The sequence below is a fragment of the Hyposmocoma kahamanoa genome, unplaced genomic scaffold (assembly GCF_003589595.1).
Source record: "Hyposmocoma kahamanoa isolate Upper Pololo Valley unplaced genomic scaffold, ASM358959v1 65, whole genome shotgun sequence".
Taxonomy (NCBI): Eukaryota; Metazoa; Arthropoda; class Insecta; order Lepidoptera; family Cosmopterigidae; genus Hyposmocoma; species Hyposmocoma kahamanoa.
Window position 1 is genome coordinate 14,688,424 of NW_020653853.1, and position 21,308 is coordinate 14,709,731.

The 21,308-nt window shown below is 35.9% G+C and overlaps 2 protein-coding genes across 2 annotated transcripts in view; one reads left to right on the forward strand and one right to left on the reverse strand.

Moving 5' to 3' along the window:
- The window catches only part of LOC113231537 (transmembrane protease serine 9-like), a 10,643-nt gene extending 8,514 nt beyond the window's left edge, over window positions 1–2,129 (forward strand). Inside the window, exons 4-6 of the mRNA XM_026465859.1 lie at window positions 328–337; window positions 609–803; window positions 1,803–2,129. Coding sequence (XP_026321644.1) covers window positions 328–337; window positions 609–803; window positions 1,803–2,012 — 415 coding nt within the window. The 3' untranslated portion in view covers window positions 2,013–2,129. The remainder of the gene's footprint in view (window positions 1–327; window positions 338–608; window positions 804–1,802) is intronic.
- A 106-nt stretch (window positions 2,130–2,235) lies between these two features.
- Window positions 2,236–12,798, reverse strand: LOC113231384 (SET domain-containing protein SmydA-8). The gene is made up of 4 exons (XM_026465685.1): window positions 12,636–12,798; window positions 4,061–4,186; window positions 3,788–3,910; window positions 2,236–3,355 (listed from the first exon to the last, which is right to left on the reverse strand). The coding sequence occupies exons 1-4, from the start codon at window positions 12,713–12,715 to the stop codon at window positions 2,266–2,268; spliced, it is 1,419 nt and encodes a 472-aa protein (XP_026321470.1). The 5' UTR covers window positions 12,716–12,798; the 3' UTR covers window positions 2,236–2,265.
- Window positions 12,799–21,308: the final 8,510 nt, after the last annotated feature.

The following is a 21,308-nucleotide window of genomic DNA, read 5'->3' on the forward strand; positions in this document are numbered from 1 at the left end:
AAACTTAGGAAATGATAAACTTAATATATGCTCCGGAATCTTATTGTCATCCAGGGAAGGGTTATAGACAGGCGTGCCTCTTTCCATAAGGCGCACGATTTGTTCGTCCCGTCACTTATTTATTATACAAAAAACATATGTATAATAAATTATGATAAATACTATTAGATATATATATCATAATAATGAATATTCAAGTAAACACCTAATATAAGGTAATGTTAGATCATAATTATTATTGCATTACGTGGTATTAGCGCCACTAATTTCAAAAGTTCAATACCATCCTGCCCTCATTACCATAAATAATGTAATCGACATTTTAAGCGAAATTGAGGTAATAACATATCTGGAAATCACGAAACGAGATCTATATTATTTAGTTTCAGTTTTATTGTTATGAAAAATCAGCGTAATTGATATTTTTGCATGAATAAAAAACTTTAGATGTCACTATCTCGAAAGGTACCAAACTGCAAATGCGTTAGTTAAGACTACGAGGACAGCATGCGTGACTCAACAATCTGCCTTTCAAAATCATTTTAAAAACATCGAAATAGGCAAATATCCAATAGGCATATCTTTATAATTATGTTTCGTACAAATAGGATCTTATTATGTCAATAATCAATCCAGACTTTTTTAAATCAGGGTCGCGACCTAACGTCCTCCAAAAAACGGATGTGGTAGTGGTGACAAATGACGAGTGCAACCAATGGTACCAGTCTCAGGGCAGCAAAGTGAAGGTCATCTCCACACAGATGTGCGCTGGTCATGAACAGGGAGGCAGGGATTCTTGTTGGGTAATGAGAAAATAATTCTGGCTATGATTTTATTAATTAATAACATTGTTTTACCATAGATTGCATGAGAAGCGTTAGCTGCAAAATTATGTAAGTGTAGAGTGTCGACCACAATGTTTTCTCAGAATTCGGAAGCCACTAATTTCAATTACGAATTTTATTCAAAAGTTATCATTGGAAGCTTGGAAGCCTGACTACGGTAAAGTTAATTTATAAAGCTAGTCAATGATCAATGAGCTCAAAGTGTTGCTAGTTACTAACAACTCTGCACAGTATTTTACTGATATATACATACTAAATTGCAACGCCAATTACAGCCCTAATGGTGGAAAAAACAGCTTAAATTTTCATAGTTAATATTTTACGGGTGTTGTTTGGACATCTGATACAATACGACAATTTTCTTAGAAGAATCATAGAGGGAAAGATCCAAGGAAAAAGGGGTCGGTGTTATTTAGATCAAATAAGAGAACGAAAAGAATAAATAAAGATAAAAAATATATATCGTCGGTGATTAAATAAACATAAATAAATATTAGACAACATCACATACGTTGCTCTGATTCCAAAGTAAGTAGCTAAAGCACTTGTGTTATGGAAATCGGAAACAACGACGGTACCATAAAAATCCAGACCCGAGACAATATAGAAAAGTTAGTTTTCTACACCGACCCGTCCGGGGATCGAACCCGAAACCTCAGAGATGGCGAGACCATGAAAACCGGTGTACAAGCCACTCGACCACTGGGGCCGTCAATTACTCTACCAACAAGAGCCTACCTCATAAATAATAAGTAGAAATAACTTTTAACGTGGTCCCTAGCAAGTCGACATTTGTAAACTGTAACATCGATGCGCCATACAAAATCTATATCCAAATCATAAAATAAAAAATTTTGAATGATTTTTATAAGAAACCTATTTTAGCAAAACTAAAAGCAAAATGAACTTGACATCCTTGAAGAGGTATCAAGAATTTTCATTTATAATCGTTTTCAGGCTGACAGCGGTGGTCCCCTAATGATCAAAGGAGATAAAGGGCGTGCTATGGTAGTCGGAGTTGTCTCAACTGGCAGCGGCTGTGCAAGAGCACGAATGCCCGGGATCTATACTAGAGTATCGAGATATACTGACTGGATTGTTCAGAGTGTAAATGACGATGAAGTTAAATTAGGCAATTCGTACAGAAAATTGTTTAGAACTGGTTGAAATAAATGAAAAATTTGTAGAAAGGATTTTGACTTGGTGATTACAAAACGATTATTGTTCGAGAGTTGTCTGCGCTGAGTATGCAAATGACAACAAAGCATCAATAAAATAAAACAATTCTAGAGGATTTTATTAAATCAACGATAGTATAATTCAAAGATCAATCTGTGATATTATTTCTAAATTTATTTTGTTAATAATGTTAGTAATAAGTACAAAAGTAAATAACATGACTGCTGTCAATAAATCATATTTAAAATGATATGTTGATTTTATTACAATATGTTTCAAAATCTTTTTTACTACTTTCTATAACTGCATAAAGTTTCTTTCCAGCTGTTTCTTCCAGATCATCTTGCAAAGAAACCAAAGCCTCCTCAATAACTATCTTAGCTTCAGAGAGTAATGATTTAACTTCGTCCTGTGTTTTTTGTGTACCGTCGGCGTTGGCCTTTTTAGATTTAAAAACCAAAGCAGAGTTTAATTCGTGATTCAAAACAGCACTATATAGACTCAACCTAGCATTACCAGGGTCCAATATTTTCGTTATAGCCAACAAATCTTTGCACATCTTTATTTTCTTATCCAGTATTTCTAGGCTAATGTAATTTGGCTGACGTCCATACAGTTGAACTAGCGAGTGCTTTATCGAATACAAATGGTAATGGTTTGGATGTAAAAACGTTGATAACCTACATAGTAAGTTTTCCAACATAGGGATAGAACCTCCCATCATTTGAACGCTATCAACTTGTTCTTGCATTTGTGAGATGATCATATTAACATGAGAGCTCCTCACTTTTATTTTACATTTGCTGCAAGCCCATTCTGTTTCATCATCCAAGGGATCTTCAGGCAGGTGAATGCCATCACAAGGGTTGATCCCATCTCCGAAACATCTCATAGCACTCAAATAAGTTCCTAATTCAGTAGGATCACTGCACCTGGGGCACTTGCATGCAAAATATTTAGTGTCTTTCAAATGTTGTCGTCTTGCTGCCGTGCCCCATAGAGCATGGCTGTACATTGTGGTAATATGCTGATCTTTAAGCACAGAGACGACTACTTTAACTGTAATTTGGAACAAATCCTCTCTGTTAGCAGGTGATAGTTTGAAAGTGTGTTTTGTATTTGGGATGCAACTATGTTCCAGTATACAAGTATTAGTGTACAGCGCCAAAAGTTCTGCACCATCAGGATGGCGTATTTCTAAAGCATTAGTATCTATAATGCCGCAAATTTTATGGATAATATTGGCTGACACTTCTAGATTTTTCTTCTTTGCATCTAATTTGTTGAAAAAATTATTTATAAGATACTCGACGATGAATTCGTTGGCTTCGCTGAAAATGAAACAGTACACTTAAGTCAGTTTCACTAAAAAAATTGCTACCATTTTGTTTACTTCTGTAATATTGTCTTGCCAAATTTTGAATGCCTTCGGTTAAAAACATAACTTAGAACTGAGTGTATTTTCAGAAAATTTTAAATTTACAAATATTTGCAGTTATGTCTCTTTAACAAAAATATAGCAAACATAAGTTGATATCCTTGAATACTAAGTAGACATGAAATCTAGAAACCTGTGTGTGTGTGTGATGACTAAAGAAAACGTCGTCTGTGTAATATAAAATGTTCTTCAGAAAATAACGGAATCTGTCAGAATGGCATTAAAAACGTTTTATTAAACTGTTATTTCCTTTAAATATGCCTGCATCATGATGAAACCAAATTGACTGAAGCTAATGCTACATAAAGTAAAAATGGATGCTTACTCGTAAGCTTCGGTACCCGGAGTCCTACACTCCATATGCGATTGCATCTGGAGCAGTTTCTGCCACTTCGCAGGGTGTGTCTTCTGCAGCATCACACATCGTAAAGGAAGAAGAGCATCGTGCCTGTAAGAATTTAATGAATCTTTTGAGAGTCTTTGTATTCACAATTTCCTAATAAAGGTGTAACTATGTACGGGTTCTCTGATCTCTGAAAAGTTACTATCTGTCCAAATTCTAGATATCCTTTAGTTGTTTCGTTGAATGAAGGTTTACCTGTAATAATCTGCCATGTTATCCAATACACATTCAGGTCGTAAGCTGAGGATGTCGCACTCGGCTCCGTGGTGACGCGGGTCTTTAAGGCCTGGACAGTTGCCTCTGCAGACAGGCCAACCGCATCTGTAAAACATAGTAAACATGGTATTGTTACAGTGGCAGAACTATTTATCTGAAAATGTGTTGTTTATGGGTAAAAGGCGCAATAAACTCTACGATAATACCAAAGTTTAGTTTAGTTTTGTAGTAGTCAAACGAGAGTAGATATTTGAAAGTGATATAAGGCCCATTTGCGCGATGAGTTGCCAGGGATGGATGGCCCTTATTTCGTCTATATTTCTGGTTATATACTCGATGTTGCCTAGTGTGCGCCAAACAGTAGTAGTACAGGAAAGGAATGGTATAGAGTTTTCCATTACGGGCGGGTAGATTTTGACAATTCATAGCGGCCATGTTGTTATGGCTACTTTTGGCAAATCTGTTGTTTATTCGCCGCTGTTTGTAAGCGTGTTCAGGGGATCCCAAGACAGTCTATTAAGCGTTTCGTTTCGTTGCCACAATACAACACTTTTGGTAATATTTTTTATTATTTGCACGTGTTGCTCGACGCTGTATCTTATCATCATGATTTGTCTTTAGTGACTGAACAATAAACAGCAGATTTGATAGAAGCATCCTCAACAATATGGTCGCTATAAATTGTCAAAATCTACCCGCCCTTAATGGAAAACCCTTCACTTTTTGAAGGGAGGCTCCTTTCGTGCACCCAAAAGATATTACTAGGTATGTTTTAATTGAGTAAGCGTATATTTAACTAAACTTGCACATTTCCATATATTGGACAATAATACGGCTATCCCGGAATGATTAAAAATAAACGACCAAAAATCAAAACATTTTTCCGGGATTTCCAAGAGAGAATTATTAGACACTCTATTTCCTTACAGTTTAAGTAAATATGCTTTGCCTATTACGATACCGGGTAATTCATTAGTAGTATAGAGTTCCCTAAATGGTGTCCACAAGCTCAAATATCAAATCCGATGGCACAAAATAACTTTGCTATATCGAATATGTTTATTTGTTCTTCGAGACCGTATTGGTTGGTAAAAGGTTGAGAACCGAACCTATTACGCACTAGATGTGGACTGTAGTTATACGTTCAAGCAAGGAAAGTTAGGATGGATAATAGAGATGCGCGCAGCAACATTATATATCCATAAACACGTTGTTCCGTCCTAATCCGCTTAGTGTGATAAGTAGGTAATTCAACGAGGATATGGCATTGGTATAGTTAGTGCGAAAATTATTTAAACAGACAAAATATCAAAAAACAAAGAACTAAACTATACACGTCAAAAATTTTGTCTAATTGATTTAAAACATAAAATATCTACGTATTTAACAAATATCAACTCGAAGTCAATACAATTGACCATTTGACCTCCTAAGGCACCGTGTACATGCACATAATGTATGAAGTGATTCGGAATCAGACAATAACAATCCTATGATCACGTAAACACTTCGTATTTTATAACGAAAATATATATTTAAATTTAAATAAGTAATTCCGTACCTGAGAAGCATAACATTGTAACTCCATTTTTTACGATTTTGAGTTTTTAACGATATCCTACATAATTTTTCGAACTCTATCGATCCATAAAACTATGTCTACGAAATTCGCCATAGGTACTGAGTTCTTTAAAAGTATTTTGATGTAAGACCGCTACCCACTACCAAGTATTTTATTGTAAGTTCGGAGTTACAGTGTTGTGCTCAATTTCAGTACAGATACAGTATAATGTTATTAGATAACGAAAACAAATATATAGACCACGATTCGCCGGTACCTTATGAAGGAATATATCGCGAAATGCCCGAATTGAGGTTAGATAGTCTCGCTATCCTTACACAAATTCTACAAAAAATTCTGTACCTATAAATATGAAAAAATTCCTGTGTCAATCCCATCAGTGGGTTCTGTTAACAATATATCGAAGTTACAAATTGGCCATGAATCAACTCGGCAATAATTTCGATGTCAAAGCTACAAATTAGGTTCTCATTCGAGTGATGTTAGTCTGTCTGCACAGCGAGTGCTGTCTCTATCTAGTGACCCGAGAGATAGGGAGTTCTGGAGAGACTACGGGCTCCTCGGTAAAACCAGGATACGGCGGGCATCCGGGCCAAGCCCTCCACCTGTGATACGCCTTCACGGTCGTCTCTGGTGGACCCGGACTAGGTATGGGCTCGCCGGGGTTTGTGGTTAGCTGCAGGAATGAATACGTTCGTCTGCCCTGGTAACATGTGGCCGGGGCGTTTGTCTCGAACGCAGCTTTCGGTCTAGACGAGGGCCTAAAGCGAAGAGATGCGCGGGACACGTGAGTTGCACTTCAAGTCGGAAGCTTTGTCCGAACATTGTCGCAAGACACTACGACATCTTCGGCACTAGCCCGGAGAGCCAGTAGAGGATAAGCTAGACATCCTCTAGACCCTTCAGATGCGTAGGTTTATGGAAACTGCAGAGACGCTTCGGCGTCGAGAAATGAGCGTGCCTACAGCTCCGCCACCAAAGAGGAGATTTGGTAATTAATACCTAACAATAACAACGCACACACTCCACATAGCCCTGCACTAGGTAAACCCTGTGTCGTGGTGGCATGGACACGCACATAAACAACCACAAATTACACCCAAACTCACGAGATAAATAAATGTAGGCCATACAAATACTTCACCGGTCCAGGAATCGAACCTGGGACCTCTACGTGGCAGTCCAGCATGGTAACTGTTAGGCCACGGAGGCAGTTGAGTTAGAGTCGACTGCTTAACGGTGGCAACCGTTAGTTGTGCACTGCGCAACTAAGTTAGCGTGCCTACAGCTTCGGTACATATCTGGGACTATTTTCCAGAGGGTGCTGTACGTGCACCTGGGGCAGCTCACCCAAGCACTAACTGGCCTTTTGAGAACCGGATGAAGCCCGTGCAAACCGGCTGATCTGGGGCCAAGACCTGACTGAAAAGTTCCCTGTGCGGGCTTGCTCACACAAGTTACAGTGCCCTTAACCAAGAGGTTGATAGGGAGGGTCACTATAAACAAAACTTATGTATGTAGATAGATATGGGGGCTGTCTGCACAGCTAGACGAGAACAATGAATTAATAAAGAATTTTCAGAGACCTGGGCAAAATAGCTCAATTATTTGATAATGAAAATTTCGTTGACACTCCCGCTGATCCTTATGCTACAGACAATAAACGATTTTGATTTTGGCTGGACGGCTCCTGAACCAAAACGTCACAAGGGATAGATCACTGTACATAGTACACGTACGTGACACCGAAATATCAGGAATGATTGTACTATTTTCATGAAAAAATAATAATAAAAAGTAATTTTGAACATAAATAGATACTTCTTCATAAATTTTGTAGCAACAGAAACAAAAAAAACTTATTTTTAACTAAAGTAATCTGTGTCGGAATCAGTCATTCCATCACATAGTCGGTACCTACAATGGTTTTGTATTTTTAATTCTCATTGCAGGTACAGACTGTGTGATGGGATGACTGATACTGACAACTGTTACTTTAGTCAAAATAATAATAACAACAACAATTTTCATGTTCTTTTTTTTTATTAGTAAGAGGTGTCACATTATATTACGGTAATTTTTTTCTATTTGATTTTTGTTTAAAAGCGGAACACGGTACGTGAACTAGTTTTTTGTTTTATTGTTATAAATATCGCTAAAAGTAAGAAATTGATCTCATTGTGTAAACAGCCTTGATCTCTAATTATCAAACTTTGTTTATCAGAACATTGTTTTATTAAAAATTTATCAGTTTTATTGTTATGGCATCCTAAATGTTATACATACTGCATTTAGACACAAAATCACTTCTTCTGTAAAATTACAAAAGTGGCGGTTACAGTGTAATGCTTCTCAGGCACGGAATTATTAATACAAAGATCGAATACTTAGAAAAAATTCCTTGGATCCGGCCGGATTCGAACTGACGTCTTCTAGCAAACCATGCCAGACGCTATGAAAACTAAGTCACGGAACGAACCAGCGGACCTCACTAATTTCTCTATGTGCTTGTTGTCGGATTTTGTATTTGGTTTTCAACGATTTTAGCCGTAGCGCCATCTATGAGAAATCTATGAAAGTATTTCGTCACACAGAGATGTCACTATTCACTGTATTTTCAATTTTTATTTAATTGATATTGAATTATTTTTTGTGAAATTAGTCAACTAGTTTATTATAATTATTAACATGAATACTTAGAAAAAATTTCTTCGATCCGGCCGGATTCGAACCGACGTCTTCTAGCAAACCGTGGCAGACGCTATGTCAACTAAGCCACGGAACGAAATTTTTAAATTTAGATCTCTAGAGAATAGTTATGTAGAAAAATATGTTCTTCAGTAAAAACTATAAATGTGTTTTTCATTAAATCTTTGCTTGGATTTGTCAGTACTGCCAACTTACCTATTTCTGCCGCTAACCCGTAATGTGGGCATTACCGCGTTCCGGTTTTTGAAGGGTAAGAGTGATGGCGAAATTACAGGCACATAGGACTTGTCAACTTATGTCTCAGGGTGACTGACGCAGTGATAGTGTCCCTAAGATCTTTGAGATTTAAAGCTCTGAATGACACTGCAACTGTTATGGACAGGTGTGTCGCTTACCACCAGGCCCATAACTTCTTCGTCCCATTACTTGGTATCATAAAAAAAGGTTAAATCATTTTGACGCTGAATGTACTGTAGTGTAATCCTTCTTAAAATAATATGCTTTCCTGGTTATTTATTTACCTAAGTAGTGTTAATCTAAAACAGCAATATTGTAACTCTCGGGATAATCGTATTAGAACTAAATACGATTTCAAAGGGTTTTAGAATTCGTACGGATGGATTGGCCTTTCATGGAAAACATCAACATAACGTTCAATAATCAGCTTTAGCCCAAAACAAAGAAAGTTTTAAATGGAGTAAAATTAGAATACTGAGTAGAGCTGTGTTTTGTCAAGACTTACCTACTTAAGGCAGATACTATTTTGTAAAGTCCAAGCTGAAAGTTATAAAAAATATTTGGCGAATTTTATTTTAATAACATTTTTAGGTATACGCGCCAACGACACGCGTTGCACTCAAAAAGCAAATTCTTGTGTTTATATCGATTCAAACACGATACAGACGCGCGAGAAGCGCATTCGAAGAATTCAATTCTGTATCGCGTTTAAACAGCGTTTATACTCGTCACGCAGTCGCGTATAAAATACCTGTGTCCACAGGCTCTAACACTGGACTGAAAACTTAGTCATTCGCAGAACTAATAGAAGAGAAAAATCTTTAATAGTTCTATGAAGAGAACTGGTTACTAAAATACCAGTAGTTCTGTCAACAGAACTGTATAATAGGACTGGTGGGAATATCCAACCATTGTTCACTCACTAGATTGGATATAAGGTTAAATATTCAGTGCAGTAACGTTCTATAATAGAGTTGTCGTATGAGCGGTTAAAATATAGAGTCAATCAATAGAATGAAATACGAACAATACAATCGTCAACTTCCGTAAACCACGAATAGCTCCGAAGTCTGAACTTTAAAAAGAAGTATTGTGCGCGAAGTAGGTTACTTCCTGGGAGCGTACGACTAGTTTCAAACTATACCTACTTAAATACCCACTTATCTTTTTTCAGTTCAATAAGTTACAAATGTAACCAACTGTTTTGTAATACCGCAATGAAAGGTAGTAGTAGCAGGTGTCAGTAGTAGAAGAGCTTCTTGTGAAAAACCTCGTCCGAGGAAGTACTGCCACCTATTCTGCCGCCAAGTAGTAATGAGAGCATTACTGCCTTTCACTTTTAAAAGGTAAGGATGATGGTTAAATACTTTATCCACTCACGCGATACATGCAGCTGTAGACGCATACCACACCTAGAGGTGCCGGTGATGATTTTATACCGATTTATCGGATATCGAAGTTATATATAACAGGTAAAAGAACTAATATTAATTGCTATTTCGGTAACTACTCTAGCAAACCATAAAGTTTTTAATGCCTGGGTCTGTCATTTAAAAAAAATAAACAACTTCAAAAATACGTCACGACAATCGTGTGTGTTATTGTTTGGGCTGGTGATTTCGGTGTTTATTTATTGAAAACATACCGTAAGTAGCGTTTTTTAAGTTTACCTTGAATATAAATGTTTATAAACTATACTTTAAGGAGTCATTTCATGGTAAACGTTAGAACCACTCAAACGGAATATTATCATATTTATCCAAGGGCACCAAAAATTTCATTAGTGCTTTTTAAGTGCAGGATTGGCGGTGTACTACTGCATTTTTTTTGAGATGTTTTTGTTGGTAATACGGAGGGTATTTATTTAGCAGTGCAGAATAATAATTTTTATTTATAAAAACTTATATTTAAACTGAATCCTTTTCTATTTTGCGAAACCAAATAGCCGCCATTTTGCGGTAGGAGGAGCGCATCGCGTGAGCGGTTAAGACTTTACCAATTGACGGGACGAACAAGTCAAACTCAAAGTGCCATTCAAAGCTTTAAATCGCAAATATCTGACAAACACGGCCACTGCGCCCGTCACCCTGAAACATAAGTTGACAAATTCCATCTGTCTGTAATTTTCCCCCTTACCCTTCAAAACCGGAATTGGTGGCAGAAATAGAAATAGAAATAGAAATAGAACACATTTATTACAAAACACCACAACACAACAATAAACAGTAAAAAATTAAAAGTAAAAAAAAAAAATTAAAATAAAACAGAACTAAATTAAACTTAAAACAAACTAAATTAAAACAAACAGAAAATGAATAACAAAAAAGAAAACTAAATAAAATTAATTAAAAATAAAATTTTGGCAATAAATAATTATTCGATCATAAAACTGGTCAACACTATTGCTGTACGAAGTAGATGTTATGTGTGCGGCTGTGGCGTATGTAATAGGATCCACTCAGCTAATGTCACCGCCGGGACAAGGCTGTGACGCTGATTTTCAGTGGACCCTAAAACCGAGTGAGTACCGGACGTGTGTGTCGCGTTTAAACTAAAATAAATTACGTATAAATAGGTAAGGTGGCAGAACTTCACTGGACGGAAACACATTAGTTATGTATGTAAATGTTAAGTATGTTAAGTTGTTGTTGAACCAATAAGAAATAAAGCTTTTCGTCAAAAACAGTAAAAAAATAGCCTTGAGTAGGCTCAATTTTGTATTACAAGTTTAGTCGAACCTAGGAAGGTTATAATATTATTTGCACCAATGAATGTTATCTCTTGGAACGGCTTTTTTTTATGACAATAGGGGAATAAAACCATTAACACTTCTTTTACTTAAAGTGTACACGGATTTAACGATCTTGGTCCATCGTATCAGTCATGGGTGCGCTAAACGCTTTTTTGAATTCTAATTTTCAATTATTTATTTTTTTGAAATAGCTTTAAAATGCCAAGTGAATTGACTGTTTAAAAGATTGTACAGCAATTATAAAATAAAGAAGAACAAGCTATTGATAGTGCTTTTGAAGGTGAACAACATCATGAAATAATTGTGAAGTGATCATAACTGTGCATAAGAACAAAGCGAAAACCAAAACGAAGGTATTCGCACACCACCTGGACCGCTACAATAATGACACAAAAGGCTTGAAAGTGAAGATCCTGAATCGGCATCTAGAGCAGTCCAGTCGCCTTCATATAAACAATACCATAGACGTCCTTGCATCACGGACCGAAAACCAAGACGATATTTTCGAAAGGCTTAAAACATAACAATATGTGCAATGATAACATCATTCTAATCTGCTAAAATTGTGATGAAGAAAATAAGCTTTTACGAATGTCATTGTTTTTTTTACTAATAAAATGTTTTATCAGTCATAACGACATTTACAAACCAAGAAATAAGTGTGTTCAAATATTGTCATTAATAAAAGTCTGAGTTTGCGTGTATTTTGTATTTTATTTCACGAGTCTAATTTCGGCTGTTGGACACCCCACGCGACCAACTGCGTAACGTTTTAGCGCGACTATATGTATAAGGGTTAACAGGTCGTTTTTTAACAGCAGGTTAGAAAACGACGAAGCTTCCTAAAATATAGACTACCGATTCTTCTTACTAATTCAACAAGTTATTTCCGCATAAAGATGATCAAGTTTAGAATTAAGTGCAAATGCGCAAAAGTATTTAGAGCAGTTGTTTATACTATACAGATGGCACGTGCGTTACCGAAACGGTTCACTCTTTTGTCCTATAGCACCTACTCTAAAGATGAAGCGATAAGAAGAATATCGGTAAAAATAATACTTCACCATTTATATATACTAAACTAAGGGTCGTATTCTAGAACTCTACTCAATGCTCAAGTTAGGATTGCACTGGAAACACAAGCACTGGAAATACGACCCTAATGGCAGGAACTTGAGTATGATTTCTAGTGCTTTGAATCATACTCAAGTCCTGACTTAAGCATTGAGTAGAGTTCTGGAATACGACCCTAAGACATTTGTAAATTAACTTACTTAGCACAACGTTCACCGGCATCAGTATAAACAGGTTTATAGCATCCCACACAAGGCATGGTAGCTTCTGGGTCTGCCATGGGCTTAGGGCCAAAGACCAGGGGGCGCTCAGTCAACACCAAGTCTCCTTTTGACAGGTCTCTAGCTGCAACCAAGTAGCGACCGAGTTCGTCTGAAGTTCGAGCCTGTAACAAAATATTATTTAAAAATTGAAAGTTTATCGAGTTAGGTTTTCGCGATTGTTATACATAGGAAATGAAACTTTTTTGTTTGTTTGAAAAAACAAATATACGCGATTTAAATCCGTAAAAATAGTTTCATTTCCTAATTGAAAGTTTTTATTTTCCTGAAAGTGTAGAAGACAGCTACCAAATGAGAAATTACCAAGATTGGTCAGTACGGTATCTTTTTGCAGTTTGACGGTGATCGTCAAGTCGCGAGCAGCGTAGCGGGTATAGCAATTCTCCCTTATTGAAAAGTTCTACACTTTGCAATATAGTTAAAATCATAGACAAAGCACACTACTATACTCCTAACACTTTGTGTTATTTTATACATTTATAATTTACAATAATTTTGTAAAAATATCACAAGAATTTGTTTCACAATAGTTTTAAACTTGAAAAGGCAATTTTATCTAAAAATGATTAATTATGCAGTTACATCTCAACAATACAAGTACTTACTATAAACAATAAAATAATACATACATGTTTAAATCCAACGTTTCTTTCGTCAATAAATGGCATAGTGTTGCACTTTAGAAAGTTACATAGGTACAGAAAAGAACTTCACTGGCACTTTAGTTATAATTAGCGCAAAAATCGTTTTGCTACAAACAGTGCCATCTAGACAGAAAGGAATTAACTATTTTAAATTTGGAATTGAACGACATCTGTCGGATTATGAGGGAACTAAAGTGTGATGTTACGCTTCGTAGTAGCAGGAAACAAGGATATGAATTTAGATATTTGGTAGTACGGTTAAAACAAGATAGATGGCGCTATTTTCGTTTTAAACTTACTTCGTAAGCCAAATCTGCAATATCATTTTCCTTCCCCATGATTGCTGTAAAGAAAACCACAAAAGTATTAACACAAAATAACTATAACCCCTAATTTAATTAATTATTATTAATTTAATTCCGAATTAGCGAAAAAATAGCATGTCCCCATAATTTGTTCTTTTACTATTTATTTTCTGTGTGACAATAATTTTCAAAATAATATAATGGAGAGTCGTTTTTTTTTTTTTGAAGTTTGTACAACGAAGATTATAACTTGAATTATATTCTTAATTAAAACCTTTAAATATATTCATTAGGACCGAGAAAATTAATTGCAAGTGGTGCTTCATCTACATCAAAAAGTCTCTTTCAAGAAAAGAGATAACTAACTAACCTAAATCCGCATCGGACCAGAGTGAACTTTTATATGACCTAAACCCTTTCGTCTTATTTAACCTGGTGGCGGCGGCGTGGATGTGGTACGAAAAGAGTAGGTCTAGAATGAGGAGGGTCATTATGACCCCAAATTTCCTTTTTTTTTTGTATATTAGTTAGAACTTTTTAACAAATTATTTCATACATTCGTATGTATAGGGCATTATTCCAAGAATTTTCATTAAAAATTATAGATTTAAGGATTTAAGTATAAATTTTTAAATTATATCTATTTTACAAAATGTCAGATCTTTTCGTGCTGTGTCATAAAAAATCGACAAAAATATTATTTTCTTTTACTAACTAAATTATTTTGCAAGTATTGTTATACTCATAATAAATGCAATTAAAGTAAATTATTCAGTCTTAAACCTTTTGTCGCCTTAGCACATTGTTGACTATACGAAACAGTATGTTCTGGACAAAATTGTACTTATGACATCCTTCATTAACATGATTTGTCTACCGATGGCCTATGGACATACTTGACGCCATTTTAGGGCACCTGGTTGGTACTTTGACACTTTTGATAGAAGGTCCTTCTACAGAATCGTCATTGAATTCTGAGATTCTTTTACGCGGTTACATAAAATGTTCACAGACGAAGAAGCTCGGTATTTTTTTTTATGTATATACTCTCGCAACGAAGACGATGCTGGGTTTTGAAAATAAGCTAGTGGTAAATTGTCAATCTACCACATTCAGCCACAGATTGTCAATCTACCACGTAAGCCATTCGTCATTAAAACTTATATTTATTTACAAATATCTTAATTGTTTAAATTGCATAGGTGTTTTATAAAACAACAGATTACATTTAAAAGTACCAAAATATTTTCCATAAAGATGGCTGATTGAGTATTAACAATGACCGGAGGTGAGTATTACGCGCCTCTAAAATATACTGTTTTATTTTACTTTCAATGTAGTTTTTTCGTAAATGTATTAAAAAACGTCGTTTGATACACGTGCGGATTTGTCATTTTTACTTGTCTCGAGTCTGAATTCTGGAGACTCGTGAATAGTGACTAACTTTCCGCACTTGTATCAAAAATAACTATACCCTGAATGGGGTTTGCGCACATCTGTCTCCTTGCACAGGCACCGGCAGACGGAGTGGTGGTTTTAGCGGGTAGAGGGGTATAAAAACTCCAGAATAAACAACTTACAACTGTAGCACAGAAAACTGTACTCGATCAAAAATCTGCAGGGTTTGGTTAGGCGAAGTTTCTCTGATCAGATTTTATCACAATATTTTCTTTCATGATTATAGTAAGTACTAATGAGAAAACTGCGGTTTTCGTATTTATTTATTCATTCATTCATGGACATCTTCTTACATTTAATAAAAAACAGGAACATAAACACAAAGCCAATTTCAGGTTTCCACCTACAGCTTCAAACAAATTATACACGAGTATTAATCAAACGAACAATAAACAGTATTTCTTAACATCATGCACTTATATAAATATACCACTCCAATACCTGCGCTAATCACAAATTATTTAATAAACTTGGGAAAATAAAATATCCGTGAGTTTACGATTTAGCGCATCAAAATTACAATTGAATATACATCAACTTCTAGGTCATGATTGCTCAGCACACTATTCAAGCTCTTGCTAGCTCTGCATAGAAAACTATTTTGTCTACAGTTAGCCCTCACTAAGGGAACTGCAATAGGGTGATAGTGTCTCATAGAACGAGTAGGAACAATAAACAATGCAGTAGAACATGCTATAAGATTATCATAAACATTCGATGTGACGTAATTAATTTTGGCAGGTGGATACTATGTTCATGTCAAGGTGGCTATAACGGCATTCATGATCTTGCGCATCGTTATTATCAGTCACGATATTTTTAGCCCTGTAAAATAATGCTATTACGCACGGAGAGTTTGAAGACACTAGTAAGTGGTAGTGCTCTTGGTGCAGTAACCGTCGAGGCGGGTACCACCTCTCCATCTATTGCTTCGTAAAGGGGATTGCAGACTTGTCTGCGTCGACAGAACATACCGCGCCGAAAGAAACGATGTTTCTTTAGAACTCCGACACCTATCCGCTCCAAAAAAACCGACTGAGCGGGAAGGATTACATGTCACGTTTTTTATAATATATATTATAAGTGCGCATTTGACCTCCATTTCACCTTATGGAAAGGGACGATGATGGAGCATACGCACCTAAATAATGCCTATTCACTTTCGCCTTGAAGAAGTCTGTAGGCAGGGAATTACACTCCATAGCCGTTCGCCATTTATATGTGGAAGCATAACGCTTCGTGTGAATCTTTGGAATATCCACAACATACGGGTGGAGCCCAAGCCTACGCCTACTCCCCCGGTGATGGAAAGGGGAAGGCAGAATTAAATCGTGTAATTCCATATCACACTCTCCGTTATTTATGAAGTATTGTCAAAGTGAATAATATCTAGTATATTGTCATTGACTTACAATTGTATGGACGTCGGGTCCGCGCTAAAAAGTGTCCGACCTTATAGGGTGTTAAAATCGTATACAGAGCGTCATTCACGCTTTAGTCTTCGTTTGTTCGACTGACAGCGAAGCAAGCAAAATTAGACAGTACTGCGATGACATTACAATTTAAATTCAACGTTTTAGCTTTTTCATATTCCTTTACATTTTTTCGTGGTGTTTGTATTAGACCCGTCGTCCATTTATTTGTAAGTCAATGTATATTGTGATGGAACTGGACGAAGTTTCTTTGTTAATTCTTTATTGATTGAGATGAAGAAAGCTAAATACATTACAATTTAGTATGGAAACATAAACTGAATTCTGTTTCACATTTCATTAAGCTTATTTGTGAAAGTTTTGCTACCAAAATATTCAATATTTTTTAGTGAAATTACTCCATTAGTTTGTTATATTTATTAATACGAATATCGAATACCTAGAAAAACATCCTTCCGATCCGGCCGGCTTAGTACCGACGTCTCCTAGCAAACCGTGCTAGACGCCATGCCAACTAAACGAAGCAGCGGACCTCATTTTTGCTATGTGCTTGTTGTCGGATCTTTGTATTTGGTTTTTCAACGACCTTTTAGCCGTAGCGCCATCTATGAGAAATCTATGAAAGTATTTCGTCACCTAGTTAGGTAGCTCGACAGCTACCAGCCCTGGCTAGAGATGTTGCTATTAACTGTAATTAAATTTATATTGATATTCAATTATTTTTTGTGATATTACTCCTCTAGTTTATATTATTAATACAAAGATTGAACACCTAGAAAAAATTCCTTCGATCCGGTCGGACTTGAATCGAAATCGAGATCGAAGTTTGTTATTATTATTAAAACAAAAATCGAACAGAGAGAAAAAATCCTTCGATCCGGTTGGCCTCGAACCAGCGACCTCGCCATATCTTGGCTGACGTTACTGACTGAGTTACGGAACGAACCACCAGACCATACGAATTTCCTTTGTGCTTTGGTTTAAATGACTTTGTTGCTGTAGCGCATCTGTGATAAATTTTCAATAGAATAATTCCGAAGACATTCTCAAAGAGATTAATGATAACACTCGCTCTTAATAGACAACCAATATATCAAAAAGTACTGATGCAATGTTCAAATGATGTTCAGTCTGTAATTAGGATCGAGGCACTGAGGAGATGGATCACGGTATCTGGGTACAAGCCAATATAGTTAGATCAATAGTTAATTTAACTTTTGTAGATAACGCAACAGAGGCTTTTTAAATTTTAACCGGTTAAATCTGTAAGCGTATTTTTTTAACAGAAGCATGAATTTAATTTTAATTTAAAAACTCACAATACAAGACAGTCATCATCATCATCATCATCATCAACCTATTTATACATCCCACTGCTGGACAAGGGTCTCCTCTCAGGCGAGGGTTGGTCTAATGCGGGTTGCAGACTTCACGTTTTCTGAGGGTTGTGAACCTTCTTCGACGTCCAGGTTTCATCAAGATATTTTCCTTCAAACAGTTCATTACGAGAAACTAAGAGGTGCGAGTCCGGATTCGAGGCGAATCTATGATTATTATTAAACCTAACATAAAATTTAAAGAGCGTAAGGAAATCACAGATCTTTCTACGGAACGAACTATTGAGATTTCATGTGTGGAATTGGATCAGTTTGTCGTCTTATGTGTATACGGTCCCCCCTCTGCTAATTTTAAATTTATTTTGAATAATTTGAATAATAATTTTGAATTAATTATGGAAGATTGTTTAAAGCGGATTTTTTCAACCAAAAAAAACGTAGTAATATGTGGAGATTTCAATGTAAACCTGTTGGAAAACTGTTCTACTTCTGTAAGACTCATTAATTTATTTAAAAGTTTTAACTTGATTAATTTTTTCTTAGAACCAACTCACATCACTGCCTCCTCTTCTACTTGTATTGATAACATCTTTACTAACACAGACGCAGTGTCTAAATCAATAATAAATTGCTTAAGATCAGACCATAGCGGCCAATTGACTTCTTTTAATTGTAAAATGAGCAAGACCACAGAACGAATCATTAGATTTCAAAATAATATCGGCAATACTTTAAAGTCCCTACCACATACACCGGAGGTTTCTTTATATAGCACGATATTTGGTTTAATTAGAAATGAATTTGGTAATGTATTTAAATTGAAAACATTAACTTTCCATCGAGAGACTACATTCAACGACTGGGCAACAGTAGGTATTCATAAGAGTAAGGTTCGTTTATATGAGCTATATGCTATGAAAATTTGTAATACTAATTCCAATTTTATAGAGTATGTTAGAAATTATTCAAAAATATTTAAAAAAGTATGTGTAGCTGCTAAGGTTAAGTTTCACAGCGACAAAATTAGACAATCGATAAATAAATTTAAAACTACTTGGAGCATAATAAATAAAGAGTTTGAGGCGTTCAGACGTTTAAGATAACACTTGCGATGAAAAGTATGCAATAAGATGCAACATGTTTTTTGCCACTTTGTTTTTAGTAAACGACGAAATTGTTCTGTACGGACAACGGCACATCAGACTACACATTTTTGTTCGAAAATCGCCTCCAGTGCAACGGAACAAGATACGTCAATGTGTAGCTTGAAGTGCTGGCGTGTGTATTACAGATACAGATACAGATACAGATACAGATACAGATATGTCGATTCTGTCGGTCACACTAAATATTAAAAAAGTTGAACCAACGATAAACTAAGCTTTTGCTATAATTTCTATTTGATGCAATTTTGGCGGGAAATGTCGATGTGTCACTAACCGTTACAGTTATAATAATAACGCACACACTCAACATAGCCCCGCACTAGGGAAACCCTGTGTCGCGGGTGCCATGGACACACACATAGACAACCACAAATTACAGACAAACTCACGAGAGAAATAAATGTAGGCCATACAAATATTTCCCCCGGCCCGGGAATCGAACCCGGGGACATCTGCGTGGCAGTCCGGTATGGTAACCGTTCGGCCACCGAGGCAGTTATCGCTCGCGGCGGAGGGGATAAAAGGAAGTAAAATGTTAATCAGCGTATTTTAAATAAAATTTCATCAGTGTATTCAACTGAGACTGAGATTCCTACACTAACAAGAAAAAGAGCTGACTATGTTTAAATGTTAATAAAATCGTCAAACATAGTTATGCACCATCTCAATTAAATTGACCTTCAAATAAAAAAAAGTTGCGTTTTCAGATCAGTTGATCCGTTTGTTGGAGCTACGATGCCAAAAAAATGACATACAGACAGATAAAGACTGCAAATTTATTACCCTCCTTTTTTACCTCGAGGGCTAAATACACGTCTTTTTCCAGAGGCCAGGTTCTCGTGCGATAGAATGAGAAATTTCGGACAAATGTGACGGATGTCGATCGCAACATGTTTTTTTGTATTTTCTATATCTGTAATGTCTAGTTGACGTAAGTCAATGCTCAGTGCTCGAAGTGACGAATCATTGGAGGCAATAGAGACCTAAATGTCGCATGTGAAGTCGTACCAAGTACGAAAACAAGTCTGTTATAGCAAGGTAGAGATGCAAAACGTTGGCATGAATTTGAATTTTTGACAAAGAGATTATTTTAAAATGTCACAATTATGCGTACTTATTATATTAGTACTTATAGAAGAGGGGCCCGATTGTCAGATTTTTAGACTTATGTCTATTTTGACTTTTGTCGATTAACATGAAAGTCTAAAAAATAATGTCGAGCGTCCGGAAATGTCTGTAAGTTTTTTAGTGAAAGAAAGAAAGAAAGAAGAAAGAAAATAAATTTATTCAGCACAAACACATGTTACAAGTACAATATTATGATTATATGCTTAACGTGTATTGCACTGAAAAGGGCCCAATTCAGCAAATACTGCGGCGACGCCACAGTGCTGGTTTTCAGTGGACCCTTTTCGAAGTGGCCGATTTAAAAATAAAAATTACAAATAAAATCAAAAAGAAAATAAAAAATTGTGGAGGCGCATTAAAAAAGTGAATCATGGTGGCAGCATTGCATTACTGGCATATTGAGAAGTGGTTGACATCAAATTAACATTTTGTAGTCAGAAACTGGCAGTTAGTTTACTTACAAAACCTAATAATTATCTTCATTCGGTGTTCAATTTAAAATACTAACAAAAATTTACATAAACGAAAACCGTTTAATAGAAAAAAAAATTCACTGAATAACAACACAACAAACCACGAATAAATCTGTCAAAATAAAAGTCGATTGCGAAATCGAATGCATGTCCAGTGAAGTTCACTAGTTGTCGAGTAAAAAATGATATACAAGTCTATTGAGAAGTCATGAGTCTCGACATATTGTCTATTTTTCGATATATAGTCCACGTCGACTTTTATGTCTATCACGCGAGAATCAGGCTCCAGAACGTGTACTAAATAGTGACTACAAAATACTTACAGGTTTTTACTATTATAAACAAATATTTCAAAATATCTAAATGTTTTACTACATCAATAAACATTTTTGTCCCCTATATAAAGAAATGAAGAAAAGCATGATATGCCTCTGTTTTGGCGTATTTTCTTTGTTAAGTCTTATTCACATTTTTTGCGGTAAAGTCTGTGTTTAACCGTAGGTGCGATTTTTAATAACATGATGGTTGTGCGTGAAAAATCCCGCCTCCGCACTGGAGTGAACCAGAATAATCTACTATGGCTCTGAAGGAGATCCCTGAAGAGAATCCCTGCCTAATAGTAGAACGTATTTCGACTGAAATAGATAC